Below are 16017 nucleotides of genomic sequence, written 5' to 3'. Positions count from 1 at the left end.
TTTTAGAACATTTACATCATACTGACCACAGTGTTAAATAACAGCAGAGGGTTCCCACAGGTCCGCTCACGTGTGAGACCTTGCATGCAGACAAACCACAAGGACGTCCACAAAAACCCTAAAAACAAACCTGTGCGTGTCAGCGTGAGCCGCGGTCAGCAGCAGGTTTCCCCACGCTGCTTAAACAGCCAACGCTCTGGTTTAAGAGTATTTTAGATGCACTTTCACAGATTTACTCTCACAAATATTCTCACACATTAACGGGGCCTCCATGTTACTCCTGCCATGTGCACTAACGCCCCCGAGCACCACCAGGGCGCTTTGTGCTGGGTTTCATGGTAAAGTTGGGCGATATCTAAAATTTTCCAGCAGATATTCATCAGTCCAATAAATGATGATAGGCGATATATTCGCGCAGGTGACTTTTTGATGGGCGGAGCAATGTTTGATTGGTTGAAAATTAACCCTGTCATGCATCAATCATGACAACCTCAATCAGGACTTTTTTCTTACGTATTTTTTTATTCATCTTTAGGCATGAAAAAAAGATTTTTGAACTTCTAAGAGGTTAGAGAAATTTACATTTTAATTTAAATAAGAATCTTTTTGTGCACCAACACTGGCTGTCCACTGTAGTGACCACCATGAAAGGGTTAAATGGACAGCTCAGGTGGACACAGTGCACGCTGGCTGTATCTAAATATCTGTCAAAGGAAATGATGTCGCATCATACTGTGGAAAAGGATCATCCGTTGGATTGCTGAAAACGTTTGGCGAACATGTGCTTCCAGGACGGAAATATTTAATAACATAAACAGCCCTGTTGCTCGTTTCACCACCGACCGCTTCTCTCAGCTTCAACCAGCATTATTGGCAACGACCGGTGAAAGGCTCAGCCGATCGGCAATAAATTCCAACCTGAACGTCCATCCCAAAGTTTTAATCGTTTCCTTTTGACAGTCCGGTCGGTTTCAGCAGACGAAGATACTGATGACGCCCCTCAGCCTCCTCACAGACACTGCTCACTCAAAAGTCCTCGGTGACTTTCTTCTCGAGTTACAGCATTCACAAGATTTTCAGAACACTTGACCTTTGACCTTGACATCACTGAGATTCAAACCTGTGAGATTTTCAGTAGATATCCCCCCACACCTTCAGTATTAATTTCACTCTCCTATGTCGCCTACCAAACTTGTGTCCATGCTGCCCGCCCACGGCGCGGGGTGACGACAACACCTCACAGCAGCAGGTAAAAACGTCTAAACAGCGAAGTGATCGTTTCATTTCATTACGTTTGTAGAAATGTGACATCGAGACGAATCACACCTGTGGTTTCAAACAGCAGGGAGATCAAACTTAAAACTGTGGAAAATAATTAAAACTTTATGACTAAAGAGCAGCTGACACACACACACACACACACACACACACACTCTCTCTTTCTGGGAAGTGTTTCCTGCATAAACACCTCTCCGAGCGCCGGCACACGCCGCCGTTAAATGCCCTGAAGATGACAGTTTGAGGATGAGGAGTTGGTAAGTGTTAGCGCAGACACACTGCAGAAGACGGGCGTCACGGCAACATGAGAAGTGTGCCGTCTGATTGGAGCTCCTGACAGGAAGTCAGGTGAGATAAGTGTGCCCTTTGAAGAGAGAAATCCTCTCGTGCCGGGACAAAGCGAGCTCATCCTTCCCACATCCACACCTCAAACTGAAACTATCCTACCTGAGCAGACGGTCGATTCACTTCCTGTCAGTTAAAGCTTGCACGGTCAGGCAGATCAGATTCTGAATTACTAAATGTATGATTTCTAATACAGTAAAATACATAATCAGGGTAAAAGAATGAAACACACCAGTTTCCTCCCTTCCAGTTTGGATCGTAGCTGATCCTGAGGTGGATGATTCACACGGAGATAAAGCACGACGCCTGTGCTTCAGGTGTCCATCACTCTCTGCACCGAGCTGTCTCAGACGTCCCGAGGTAGACGACCCAGCTTTGCACCAGAACACCCCCCCCCCCCCCCCCATCTGTTTGCTTTTCATTTAAATTCAGCTCGAGCACATCTGTCTGTAAAAGGACACTTTAGAAAGCTGTAAGTGTGCAGTAATGAAGTGCAGAGCAAGTTTATGAGTCAACTGAAGACAAACGACTGAAGTTACTGCAGGCTTCAGTCTGGGGTCCTTTTCTCCGACGCTGATGCCCGCGGCCGGCTCTTCTGTTCCCGAGCTTCAAATACACACCGAGCAAACGACACGCTCACCTCTTTGTCACCAACAAAAGGATCCTAATGAGACTGAAGTGTGCCCTTTGAAGTGGCCATTAACGCCTCCAACAAAGATCCTGTCCCCAAAGACCAGCATCAAAGGAAACCGCAAAGCTCAAGCCAACCCCCACCACCCCCTCTAATCTGACAGCTTGATCCAAGTCTTCAGCTGTTATTACTTTCAAAATCACCATCAGCTCAGATCTGTCACACACAGACACTGCTGATGTCTCCAGATGCTAATAAACATAATAAACTGAACCACTGAACGACACAGGAAATCATTCCTGCCTGTGGCCATCTCCCTGTACAACGCATCCACTTAACACACTGTTTGCTGCTACAACTACACATGTTTCTTTTCCAAATATTTATTTATGAGTGACTTATGTATGTATGTATGTATGTATGTATATGTATATATTGTACTATTCTTAGTTAGCGTATTGTCTGTCTTGTCTTAATGTTGGTTTAAAATGGAGCACTGTAACAAAAAATAATTTCCCCCAGGGATCAATAAAGTATTCTGATTCTGATTCTGAACATCTGTTTCCATCAGTAAACACTGCCCTGTATCAGTTCACCACAGAAACACATCTGGCTTGCCTTTCAGCTGGTTAGCAGCAACTGAGCTGAGCAAAGTAAGAGCGAGGGGACGATCTTATTACCGGAACAAAGCAAAGCTTCTGCACTGGAAAGGCTGGTTATCTGAACACAAACATGTATAATCTGAAGGCGAGGGCTGGAGCTGCGCATGTTTAAAACGCTGATGCTGCTCTCGCAGCCTGCTGAACATCTGGATCACCGTCTGGCTGGAAGTGCAGGTCGTCGTCCTGCTCAATCCTGTTACAGTATGAAAGCGGACAAAAGGTGAGATAAGTGTGCTGCTTCCTCTCCCACAGCGACACCTCTCACCCCTCCATCACGCAGCGAGCTGTTAAGTGTGCTCCTCACGCGACAGATGCCTGATTTGAATCTGAACAGGTGACTTCACAATCAAACACCGTCGCCTTAAAGCATGAGCACGACCACACGTGTGTGTGTGTGTGTGTGTGTGTGTGTGTGTGTGTGTGTGTGTGTGTGTGTGTGTGAGAGAGACAGCAAAACTTACCGTGTTTCCTTGTTCGTCCACCGAATTTGTGCCTAAAAAAGAAGAAAAATAAAACAGTTTATTGCCTCCCTCCATTCTCTTCCACTTATCCTGGACAGGTCACCAGTCTGTCACAGGGCTAACACGCAGACAACCATTCACACCTATGGGCACTTTAGAGCAGGGGTCCCCAATCCCAGTCCACAAGGGCCGGTGTCCCTGCAGGTTTTAGACGTGTCCTTGATCCATCACAGCTGATTTAAACGGCTAAACGACCTCCTCAACATGTCCTGTAGTTCTCCAGAGGCCTGGTAACGAACTAATCATGTGATTCAGGTGTGCTGACCCAGGGTGAGATCTAAAACCTGCAGGACACCGGCCCTTGTGGACTGGGATTGGGGACCCCTGCTTTAGAGTTACCAGTTAACCTGTCCCCACTAACTGCATGTGTTTGGACTGTGGGAGGAAGCCGGAGTACCTGGAGAGAACCCACAGTGTATCACCTGTTCAGGTTATTTACTAGATTTGAGGCAGGTGACACGCACACTTCACAATAATGCTTGAACCTTCCAGCAGAAATATTAGCAAACACAGAGAAATCAATATTTGAAAACACGCGTGAGTAAACAGACATCACTGGTTGTGGTCGAGCAAAAACATTTTCCCATGTTTTAAAAATAAATGAGACGAAAAAAACAACCAAACCATCCAATAACCAACAAGCACCAACAGCAACATCTCATCTCCTCCCAGGATGTTCGCTTGTTAGAAATGGTTAAACCACTACACCGTGCAGTCGCTGTTACACACATTTAAAAGCTTCATTTATTACATTTCCAGGTAGGTGCCCTGCAGGTTAAAGGTCAGGTTACAGATCTATTTATACTCATCAGAAGCGAGCAGCTGTGGTTTGGGCTCTCTGATTTCTGTAAGCCTGAAAAGATGAAACTCAGCGGTATCGGTGTTTCCTGTTTCAGCTGCGTCTTCTCCTTTGTCTGCACCGACACCGAGGTCGTTTCTGAGTCAAGACTGCAGTGAGGCCTGGGCCCTCAGGTGCTAGCACACCGTCAGAGGCTGTGGTGGCTTCACGTGCTGCTGGTAATATCACACAGCGCCACCTCAGCCCCGACACAGGAAGAGAACAAGTCAGAACCAGAAGTTTTCAAACTGTCTCCCGCCGTATCTCTGAGCTTCTGTACAGACACGTCGTTACAGTCGTGGCTTCAGCACAGTGCTAACCTGCACACTGCACCAGGTTACCACAACCAGAAAAATGACTTGCACGAGCAGCTGGAGGAGGTGCAGGTGTTAAAGTGCTGTGATGGCATCACACACAGCACTAACTATGATGCTGATTATTATTATTAACTCAGCAGCTCTTACACGAGTCTGATCACTGTAATAACCTCCTTTCAACGAACCAATCACAGTCTTTACATATTTATGTTCATTTAAACCTTTGGTGCAGCCGCCCTGAGCCGAAAGCTACAAAGCACAAAGAAACACAGGAGAAACAGCAGGTTATAATCCTGAACATCTCCAGGTATGAGCCACAGAAAAGATGTACCATAAAATCTCTTCTGTCATTCTCACAGTGCAGCACAAATATTTCACAACTAAAGGAGAAAGTCAAAGTGGAAAAGGTGGAAAATCTCCAGGAGGAACGAACTTCAAAAGGATCCAAAATACGATCGAAAGCGTGGAATTAAAGACATAAAATCCCATTCCTGTGAAGACCGAGGTCACAGAGTCTGCCACGGTCTTCAAAACACGCAGACAAAAAGCAAATCAAAAATCTCCAATAACTTCATGAACGACTTGTTTCTGAAGAGGACGACTCCCCAAAGAAATCCTTCATCCTGTCCTCACCCGAGTCCGACTCCACAAATCAAAGATTACATTTCCATCCTCTCCTCCTCCTTAAACGGATCACTCGGGGTCCATTTTTCTACTCGCCAAACCTGTCAACAACACCCTTCACCATCCTCAGTCTGACTCTCCTCTGAAGGACAGGCTGCTAGCTCCACCCACCTGTCCCTGCAATCAGGGAGCCAAGTGTGAAAACACCAATCACACCCACCTTTCCATCAGAGGAAGTTCAGAGGCCCAGCGCGGCCAGAAATACAGATTATACCTGTTCTTTTGTTCTTTTGAAGATGGCTCAAAGAATAAAGCTGCATCTCCTGTTTGAAACGCCTGAAACTGACGTGTTTAAACCCAGCAGCAGAACCAAACATCTGATCCATGTTTCATCCGTGACCAACAACCACGTGCTGGGTTCATGTTTTCAAACAGGGGTATGTATAAAAGCGCCCGGCCGAAAAGCCCACGGTGATCTTTCCAGGAGTTTAATATTACTGACCCCCAGGGTAGCTGTGGCACATTTATTCCAACAAAACCCTCATTAAATTCTAAAGAGAAAAATACAGAGCTGCCCTGCATGCATAAACCCTCACAGCACACTCGCATGAAGGAAACAATAAAAACCCTCTCTTCCTTTGAAAATGCCACACCACACTAGACTCTGTCAACTATTAGTTTAAAAAAAACGCTCCTCAAACCTTTTCAAGAATTTCTGTTTGTCCTCAAACAAATCTCTTCTCTTCTTTACATGGAAGGTTTGACATGATCAATCTGATCCAGTGGGAAACATCTGGATTACAGGCTTATTCTTGACTTTATTCCAGGGGTGGGGAACTCCAGGCCTCGAGGGCCAGTGTCCTGCAGGTTTTAGATGTGTCCTTGATCCATCACAGCTGACTGAAATGGCTAAATGACCTCCTCAACATGTCGTAACGTTCTCCAGAGGCCGGGTAATGAACTAATCATGTGATTCAAGTGTGTTGACCCAGAGGGTCCTGCAGATCTAAAACCTGCAGGACGCCGGCCCTCGAGGCCTGGAGTTTCCCACCCCTGATCTAACACATTTAAACTCTGCAGCTGTTGAATGTTTGTCAAGTTTCTGGATAGAAACCAGGTAGAAACAGCTTTGTGTCTACTGAAATTTATTTTCAGCTCCTTTGTCACATCACCCCTACAGAAAGAGGTTGAACTGGATTTGAACATAGAGACGTGCTGCTGAGCAAGCTGATTGGCTGACAGTGACCGTGTTTCCACCTGTGAAGCAAACCGGCTGAAACTGACTAAGTGAGGACGCCGTTTCAGGAGAGGCAGCAAAGTCTCTCGCTCTGAGTGCACAGGACGAAGCTTAAAGACTCACCGAATATATAAACGATGGCGACCGCGCCGCCGACTCCCATGAATCCGGCCAACCGTAGCACCATCTTCTTGGCGTAGGCCGTGTTCTCCTTCTGCTTCCTGTCCTCTGCCTTCTCGCCCTCCCTCTCGCCCTCCCCTCCCTCTGGAGGAGGCTGACCCTTAAACAAAAACAAGCGTTTCTGTTTGACTATGAACTAGCATTAATGAAATGTGCAGCACTGATGCGCTCACCTTCAGTCTGAACTGAGAGGAAAGCGTTAGAGACGTCAGCTTCATTCAGTTTAACACAAGGAAACGTTTTTGTGTCTCTTTTAAACAAACAAGCAAAAAAAAAAAAAACAAAAAAAAACTTTATTCCCAAAAACAGAATTTACAGAAACAATAAAAACTGACAGGAGGTGGTTTGGTGTGTATGCTGGCACAGTCGACAGAGTGTGGAGGAGAGCCGTGCAGGGCAGTAGAGGAGTGCTGCATGAGTGCTGCATAACAGCCTCCATCGTGCTCCTCGTGCATGTTTCTGAGCAGACTGTCAGAATCAGACCGCGTGCAGCAGGGCCCGTGCTCACAGCACAGTGCAGCAGAGGACAACAACCAACAGTCCAGCTCTGGTGGATGAGAGCAGGTTCACACTGAGCACAGGAGACAGATGAGAGTCTGGAGACGAACGTTATGATACCTTCAGGCTCATCCAGCATGACTGGTTTAGCTGGATAAAGTCCTCAAACCCAGTCTGAGACCTGATGCTGCTGCAGTAGGCCCTTGTGTAGCCGCACTGTGTAGTCAGTGTCTGAAAGATGACGACTCTCATGCTCCCCAGACTTGAACCCAAGGAGAACCTCAGGGAGGTTCATGCACCTGATGCTGCCAAACAGAACTGCAGACTGCAGCACGCACAGATGCACTGGTCCATGTCTGGGAGGAGATCACCCTCAAAACACCGTCCATCATCTCATCAGGAGCATGCCAAACTAACTGAAAAGGCATGGATGTGTGAATGTGTGCAAATGTTATACAGCATTTAAAACAACACAGACTGACAGAAACCAACATGGTCTCATGGAAGGCTGTTGATTTCCTTCATGTCCAATTAAATTCATGGATTTTAACAGATTTCAGCACTTTCTGTATCTGCTGCTGGGAAGAAGTGGAGTGGCAATTATTTAGTCTTTAACTAAAACCCTTATTACAGTTCGTCTGTAGATGTCACACTTTTATGTTTGGAGTCTGTGGGAAACACACTGTTAGGAGTCACGTGGTGGGTGGCTTCCTCCATGACCAGACACCACACTGAGCTGCACGGGGAGGAGGGTGGGGGTCTGCTCTGACCTTCAGAGCGAAACAAACCTCGGCTGTTAATGCGATTTATCCCGCAGATAAAATCAAGCTGTGGCACTGACAAACACACACACAGCTGCGGGTGAAGGGCAGGTAACCACAGCAGTGCCAGCAGCACTCACTGCCACACAGTTAGGGTTAACCCTAACCCTAGAGTTACTGTTCAGAGGAACACACATTGTGAGGATACTCACGTGAGCCGGGCTCAGGTAAGCTGTGTTGCTACAGCCAGACTAGATAAACGCATGCTAACATTAGCATGCTAGCTAGTTGATGCCAGGTTCATTCATTCAGCAGACAGCTGAGCCCGCGTGGGGTGGTGCTGTCATAACGTCACATTTCTGAAGATCACGTGTGTCGCGACAAACACCACAAAACACACAGTTTAGTCCGTCCGGGCCCGCGTGGGTCAAGAAAATAACTTTATGTAAGCTAGCTGTCAGTCTGAGCTAAGGTTGGAAATGTTCGTTCATGAGTTGATTTACATCACCAGGGCAGCTCGTGATGGCGGGGTTTCACGGTCGGACCTACTACTTAATACAGTTACCCCCGTCGACGCCACTGAGTGCTGTTAAGGTTGTAAAATGAAGCGCACCTGAGTCGGCTGCTGTTGCTGCTGGAGTCTCTCCTGGAGGATCGCCTGAGCTAACCCGCCCGTCGCACTGCCCGCTGCGGCCGGCGGCTTGTCCGTGGACAGTGTCCGGATGACGTCCACCATGGCTGGGGCGGAGGCACCCGCCGCCGCGCTCCTGAGCCGGAGGAGGCCCCGGCTCGCCCGCAGACACATGGGGAGCACACACACAGCCGACATGTTGGAAAGTAGCACTACAGCTAACGCAAATGACGCGAGTAAGAAGGACAAAAGCACCCGATTGGCCGAGGCCCTGTGAGGGGCAGGCAGACGCCCCAATCAGAGGAGTGGAAAGCCACGTGGGGCGCTAGGATGGAGGGCCTTTTAGGATTGGCACCAATCAGAAGAAAGAGTGAGTCTGACCTTCGATTGCGACATTAACCCTCATATTCTCATCAAATATTACTAACACGTTTTACCACCAAGAGATATTTGCCTCAAGGAAATGGTTTGCATATGGCTGATGAGCAAGTGTTTGTGTCAGGCACTTTGTTTATTTATTGAATACATAAATGGCCCCTTGATAATGAAACTCTAGCGCCACCATCAGGTCAAACTTTTAATTTTAGATTTATTTTCTAATTATGTTTCTAATCAGGTGCTTCACCAGGGGATTTACCTCTGTATTTGGTTTTTGTTCTTTATTTTTCTCTCACTTTCTCTGTTTTTTAGTTTTCTTTTTCTAAACTTTTCTTTCTACTGTCTTTTCAGCTGCTGGCACTGTAGAGTCCCAGTGCTTACTGCCCAGATGCGTATCACATCTGGTAGGTGTGTTTCTTCAGGCTGAACCACTACCATAAAGCTCTACCAGTTAAAATAAAATTTGTTTGTTTGTGTTGTAGATCCGGACCGTGGTCCGCCTGTTAGCCTTCTCTGATCTATGGTATCAAAAATAAGGTGTCGTCAATAAGTCTTATCAGGAAGTCATTCTCAAGAAAAAAACAGCTCCAAATTTGTGATTTTCTAACTTGTCCACATTATCAGCCATGAGCAAAACAAGCCCCTACACCCCTCTCCATGTTAAACCTTAAAGCTAGGCTGGAACTGAATTGCAAGAAATTGTAAGGTAAGGTAAGGTAACTTTATTTATACCTAAAGGCAAGGTAAATTTGCTTTACAGAAAAATGACAGCATTTGACATCCCTTTAAAAACACACATACCTAGTAAATATATAAAACTCACTGTGACACATACTTTAATATTTCGAATCAAAAACAGTTCTTATTTAATTCAGTGACAGCAACGGGGACAAAGCTATTTTTATAACGCTTTGTCCTGCATCTCGGAAATAGAAACCTCCGTCCTGAGGGAAGAAGCTGAAATTCACCCCTTAGAGGATGGGAACCATTATTAAGGATTGATAAAGCCATCCTCTGTACCTGCTTAGAGTACAGGGAGGCTAAACAAGACTGTGGCTCACCTATCAGACGACTGGACCATCTCACTATCTGATTTAGAGAGTTTTTCTCTGTGACAGAGGTCTGACCGAACCATGCCACCAAACAAAAGGATAAAACAGACTCAATAAAAGAACGATAAAACAAAGTTAAAATTTTTTGGTCAATGTGGAAATGAACAAGTTTCCTAAGGCAATAAAGGTGCTGGTGACCCTTTTTACAAACTGATTTGCAATTTTGATCAAAGTTCAGTTTTTCATTTATTATGGTCCCAAGATATTTATATGATTGTACTTGCTCTATTTTCTGACCTTTAATTAAAGTGACTGCTTGCCCATTTTGTTGTTTCCTAAAATCAACAACCATGTCTTTTGTTTTAGATATGTTCAGCTGGAGATGAGATTCCTCACACCACTGAACAAAGTCATCAATGACTGGACCGTGGTTAATTTCACCCTCTTTCAGTAAGCTGACAATAACAGAGTCATCTGCATATTTAATAATGACCCTGTTTTCATGTCTGCCCTGACACATATTTGTATAGAGAGTGAATAATAAGGGCGATAGGACGCACCCTTGAGGAGAACCTGTGGAGGAGAACACTGGGTCAGACAGAACCCCATTTATTCTCACTCTTTGTGACCTGTCAGTTAGAAAATCTAAAATCCAGCCCACCAGGTTTTTCCTGATTTCAAACTGTTCTAAAAGTCTTTTAATTAAAATATGGGGCTGTATTGTATTAAAAGCCGAAGAAAAATCAATGAAAAGAAGTCTTGCAAAAGTCCCTTTACTCTCTACATGTTTAAGAATTAGATTTAGTAAAGTCAAAAGTGCGTCCTCCACTCCTCTGTTGGAAAACAAATAGTATTGCAAAAAGAAACTACTTACTTAAAAAGTCAATGAAGGAAGGGCAAAAATTATGGTGATACTGACAGTAATGGGCAGTAAACTGAAGTACTGTCCTGCTGCACCAGGGTGGAGTCAGTCATGCTCCAGAAGAGACTGAGCGCAAAGTCCGAGCAGATTCATCAGCACGTCTAAATTTCAGGTGGAACGTAAAGCCACGTTCTTTTCAAACATTAGTATTTGATCCATCTGCTGACACTGTAGTGCCCCTTCCCTGTATACATAATAGATACACATGTCTATAAAATCACCAAATCATCACGTCAGATTTGACTCACCTGCAATTTGCTGAAAACATTTCAAAATGAGTTGAAATTAGTAAAACATTTGAAGATATGTAGGGTTATGAAACTTAATTATTTTAGCTTTTATTATTATAAAGAGACACCGACTTAAATATTAAAACATAGCTTCCAGTTAGGTTCTATAAATCATTAGCCATCGATTAATTAATAAAAATTAAGAAATACATGCTTATATACGCTGCTTAATTGTTTATGTGTGTTATTTGTGCAAGAATTTACAAAACTACTACTAATAATAATACATTTTATTTATAGGCGCCTTTAAGACCCTCAAGGTCACTTTACAATAGCGCAAGAACAATAGAAGCAGTAAAATATAATAAGCACAACACAATAAAATATAGAGAAAAGGTAAAAGGTTAAAAAAAAGAAAAGGGAAAAAAAAGATGCAAACTATCAAAGAAAATTTCACAATCTGTATTTTTCACTGTTGGTGGAATCTTAAGTACCTGGAGAGAACATGCAAGATGCAAAAAAATAAAAAAAATCAGCCTCAAATTTACCCTAACTATAAAAATATTAGTGTTTACTCTGATATAACAGCTGGTTAGCGTCGTAAGCCCCGCCCTCCGTTCAAAGATGGTCGTTCACAGTGGACATAGATGCTTCTTTGTGAACTGGTTTAGATTTCTGGATTCCTTTGGAGAGTTAACCCCTGCGTATTAGCTTAAAACGCTACAAAGGGCCAAGAATAAAGGAGGACAAGATCTACCTAACTTCCAACACTACTTCTTAGCCAACAGGCTACAATTCATCCCAGGTTGCCTAAATCACAGCCACTTAGATGAACCCTAGCTAGACACAGAACAGGCACTATGCAATATAAATAGAGACCTCAGACCTACCATTCATTAGCTCAAACATCAAATACGATGTATGCAAAAGCATCAACATCAGCTGCTCTCTGACAGCATGGTGTCTTCATTCATCCCAAGCAAACGTGCACCCATCTGGAACAACCCTGACATACTACAGAACAATAATATGATTAACTTCACAGTCTGGAGTCGTAAAGGAATTAAATACTTGGAAGATATATTCGAAGGAACAGACTTTATTCCATTTGACAGATTAGTTATACAATACATGATTAACAAGAATAGATTTTTAGAATATTAACAAATTAAGTCTATAGTAAAAAAGAAATTAAAGCCTAATCAAACGCCATCAAGTGTGGTACAAATTCTTTTACATCCCTGGGTACAGTTAATAAAATAATACATAGAGTGCACTATACAGATCAATGGATGTTCAGGATGGGTTTTACGTCTTCTAACAACTGTTCGCACTGTAAAGGCAATACGCCTAAAAATTACATCCATGCTCGTAGGTTCTGGTGCTGGATATGCGAAGACTTATCAAAGTTTTTTGAAATGTAACATTCCAGCCTCCCCTTCAGTTTGCTTTTCGGGTCATTTAGATGATGTCACTGTGGAGATGATTACAGTCCACATGGCTCTCGCTGCCTTATCCATTGCTAAGAAGACTGTCCTCATGAAATGGAAAATAAAAATCATTTTAAGTTTAACCAATGTAGAGACCGTTTGTTGGACTATTGCCAGACAGGAATCAAATAAACAAACAAAAAATAGACTCTGGGAAGAGACAATGGAGTAAAAGTCAAATGCTCTGGACCTCCTCTCTCAGAGACAAACGACTGCCACGACCAGGCACTAACACTTTTTATTATGGGTGATAAACAGGATACTAAAACAGATTAAGGTGGCCTTAGGTCTGATCTCGGCTCATGTTTCTCCTTCTGCAACTTTCTGGGCATCTCCTTATTTGGAGTCACTGCTTCACCCATCACCATGGCAACCACCTCCTACCCTCCAGTCAGATCTGCATAAAGGAGTGTATGGTGCATACCATCGCCTAACAACTGATTTATCACCTTAGCTATATTCCACAGAGAGGAATGCTTCTCTCTGCTCATGTCTGTTAGCATCAGAGTGAATCCTGTGTGCAGTAAAAGACAAAACACAAATATGTGGTGCTAATTATGCGACATTAGCCTTACAAGATAAAAATAAATCCCAACACGTGTCTTTAGTTGCTCACAGGTTCTTGCACTTACAAATTGGTTCAGTTTTGGTTGCTGTATGTTTTGAAATGTTACATTTACATTTTTCTTTACTTTAAATAGTAATGAATTTATTATAATGATGCATTAAAAAACTGCATCAACTCTATGCCTTGAAAGCAGTCAGCTGACTTTTTCTATTTAGCTTTTAAAATTTTTAATGTATTTTTTCTATTAAAGATTTTACTGTTATTATAATATGGAGGTAATTTCCTGCCAGATATGGAGGTCTCCCACTGTAGTGGTTTGATTTTGAAATGTGATGTCATGGTCCTCCAATTCTCCCTGGGTTCCTGTCAGTGCTTGTTATTGTGTGTCCCTCTCTCCCTCCCATCCTCACTCCTTTCCGCCTGGGTGGTGTTGCATTGCAGATTTCCACCTTCGGCCAACGCACCTGCTGGCAATCAACTCACCTGCTGCTCATCATCCCCATCAGACTGGTCACTACGGCGGCTGAGTTGTGGTCATCGCTGGCTCGTGTAGCCCCAGCTGTCACAGTTTCTCTTCTCCCTGGTGCAGACCTTCCTTGATCCCTCCCTGTTTCCCTTGGACCCTGTTGAGCGAGTGTATTCATGAGTGAGCGTCAGCGTGGAGTGCAAGTTTGGTCATGTAAGTGACTGACTTTGTGAAGACAGGAGTTTGGGCGTGTTTCCCTTCTCTGGATTCTATGGAGCTCCTGTTCCCTTCACCATTGTATATAGCAGCTGGTGTCACTTAAATAAACTCACCTTTATTGTGAACATTCAGAGACCCGCGTTTGAGTCCTGTCAATCATCTTGACATGTGAATGGGCAGATTGAAGGCTCAGTCTGAAAGCCCAGAAACAACCTCCATAAAGTAGCTCTGCTTTTGTCACTGTGGACTGCTACCAGTATTATTTGTGTCACAGTAAATATTCAAATTTTCTTTAGATTTCTCTGTTTTCCAAGCATATCAGTGACATATCAGCAAATCAGTTCTCTCTTTGTGGCACTGTTAGCTAAAAGTTAATAAATTAACACAGGGTGTTATTCTGAGGTTTTTTAATTTTTCCCCCTTTTTGATACAATGTAGTGACAGACATTAAAATGAAGCATAATCTTACAAATTTAAAGGAAGGAGATGATGAAGAATTCAGAACTGATGAAAAATGGCAGGAGTAACTGTTAGGTAAATCACATTGGCTGGTAAAAGCAAAGAGAAGTTCCTTCAGTGGGCTGGTTTCAGTCATTATGCAAATGTACTGTTTATAAGATTGAAACCTGCAGTCAGCTGAGACTGAAGAAGTCACCTGGATGAGTGATGAAACGTTTCTCCCACTGAAAACGCTACTTCCAGATGAACAGAATCAACCATTTGGAGATCTGCTTATCTGGATGACTGAGCATCAAGACAAAGAGAAGTTAACCTTTATTTAGTGATATGACCAAATAGCAAAATGGACTTTTTGGGAGGAAGTCTGCAGAATTGAACCAAAAGCAATCTGGAATTCTTCTTCCCCTTCGGTTTTTTTTTTTTTTTTTTGCAAATTTTTGTTCAGGCAAACGTGTTGAAAGAAGCCTTTAACTGTCAAAATTCTTGTTTTGGACCTCTAATAAAATCAGTCATGTCTGATAGCTTTTCTGATATTGCTAAAAACCAAATTTGCTACCCTCTTCACTCATTTGGATGAGCAATTTAGGTTCTCACCACAGTGAGGACGCTGGTAGGTCAACACTTGGAATATCCCTAACACTTATATGAAGGAACAAATAGAAGAGCCATAAATATCTCTTTATCATAGTTCAATAAGTTTAAAGTGATTTGTCTTTGAAAGCTTTGTTGTAGCTTTACTCTTTTTTCAATATAGTGTATTCAAAGTTCCAATTTTCAAATGGGTTCAAATGGAGCGTTCCAACATATACACCAAATCTGACAATTGTCTTATTTAACCTGTTTGTCTGAAACAGGTCTCTACCTGTATAAAGAAAGGTTAAATAAAATAAAATTGACTTCATTCAAACAAAAGCATACAACATCACTCTCAAACTGAGATTTTGAAATTTAGCATTAGTCCACTTTGTTTTTTTCCCTCCTTTCTTTCAGCTCAATCTTCAATATGCTTTGTCCACTATCCCTCCTGACATATTCAAACCATCTCAGCATTGCCTCTTTATTTGTCACTTGGGTTTGGTAAAAACAAACAAACAAGCAAACAAAAAAAAACTATTCAAGTACAATACAGATAGCTGAAAATTCTACTTAAGTACAGTAGTCATACCTGGGTCCTGGGTTAGTAACCAGACAAAAACATTCAAAAAGTCCTAGGAGTGAAGGGAACAGTTTACCCAGCCCAGGATAGGGTTACCACCCTGGAGCCAGGTCCGGGGAGGGGGCCTGGGGGCGAACGTCTGGCAGCTGGGTCTTAGTCCACGGGGCCCGCCCAGACACAGTCCAATAAATGGACATTAGCCCAGACTCCTGTAGGCCCATCACCAGCAGGAAGCACTCTAAGGGTCGGGTGCAGTGTGTGCTGGGCAGCTGCCAGGGGATTCTCACAAACCATCAGGCGACTCAGGTTGGTTGACACACCTCTACAATGTTGCATGTAGATCAGGGTGGAACCTCTTGACCGGGGTGGTGTTTTCCATCTTCAAGAAGCGGGGACCCGAGAGCATGCTCCAACTATAGGGGGGAATCACACTGCTCGGCCAGAGTTCGTTCATTAGTCGAATGTTGGATACCGGAGGAACAATGTGGTTTTCATCCTGGTCGTGGAACGCTGGCCCTGCTCTTCACGCTCTTGAGGATACTTGAGGGTGCATG

General features: G+C 43.6%; 1 protein-coding gene and 1 long non-coding RNA gene across 3 annotated transcripts in view; one reads left to right on the top strand and one right to left on the bottom strand.

Moving 5' to 3' along the window:
- Nucleotides 1-8793, bottom strand: part of timm50 (translocase of inner mitochondrial membrane 50 homolog (S. cerevisiae)) — a 32513-nt gene extending 23720 nt beyond the window's left edge. Inside the window, exons 1-4 of one of the 2 annotated variants that reach the window (XM_085430951.1) lie at nucleotides 8105-8169; nucleotides 6807-6883; nucleotides 6577-6733; nucleotides 3378-3409 (exon numbers count right to left, since the gene is read on the bottom strand). In XM_085430951.1, coding sequence (XP_085287077.1) covers nucleotides 3378-3409; nucleotides 6577-6733; nucleotides 6807-6851 — 234 coding nt within the window. In that variant the 5' untranslated portion in view covers nucleotides 6852-6883; nucleotides 8105-8169. Of the gene's footprint in view, nucleotides 1-3377; nucleotides 3410-6576; nucleotides 6734-6806; nucleotides 6884-8104; nucleotides 8170-8505 lie in introns of those variants that run through there. The other variant, XM_085430952.1, reaches the window with a different exon arrangement.
- A 5-nt stretch (nucleotides 8794-8798) lies between these two features.
- Nucleotides 8799-14710, top strand: LOC146694687 (uncharacterized). Its single transcript, XR_014914929.1, has 3 exons — nucleotides 8799-8893; nucleotides 9253-9305; nucleotides 13605-14710. It is a non-coding gene; the product is annotated as an uncharacterized LOC146694687 (long non-coding RNA).
- The last annotated feature ends 1307 nt before the right edge of the window (nucleotides 14711-16017 follow it).

Source organism: Copadichromis virginalis, linkage group LG14, assembly GCF_057382275.1.
Source record: "Copadichromis virginalis isolate Kocher_CV1m ecotype Utaka linkage group LG14, C_Virginalis_male_GT1.1, whole genome shotgun sequence".
Classification (NCBI taxonomy): domain Eukaryota; kingdom Metazoa; phylum Chordata; class Actinopteri; order Cichliformes; family Cichlidae; genus Copadichromis; species Copadichromis virginalis.
The sequence above is the reverse complement of the archived record's forward strand: the minus strand, read 5'-3'. Positions and strand labels throughout refer to the sequence as shown.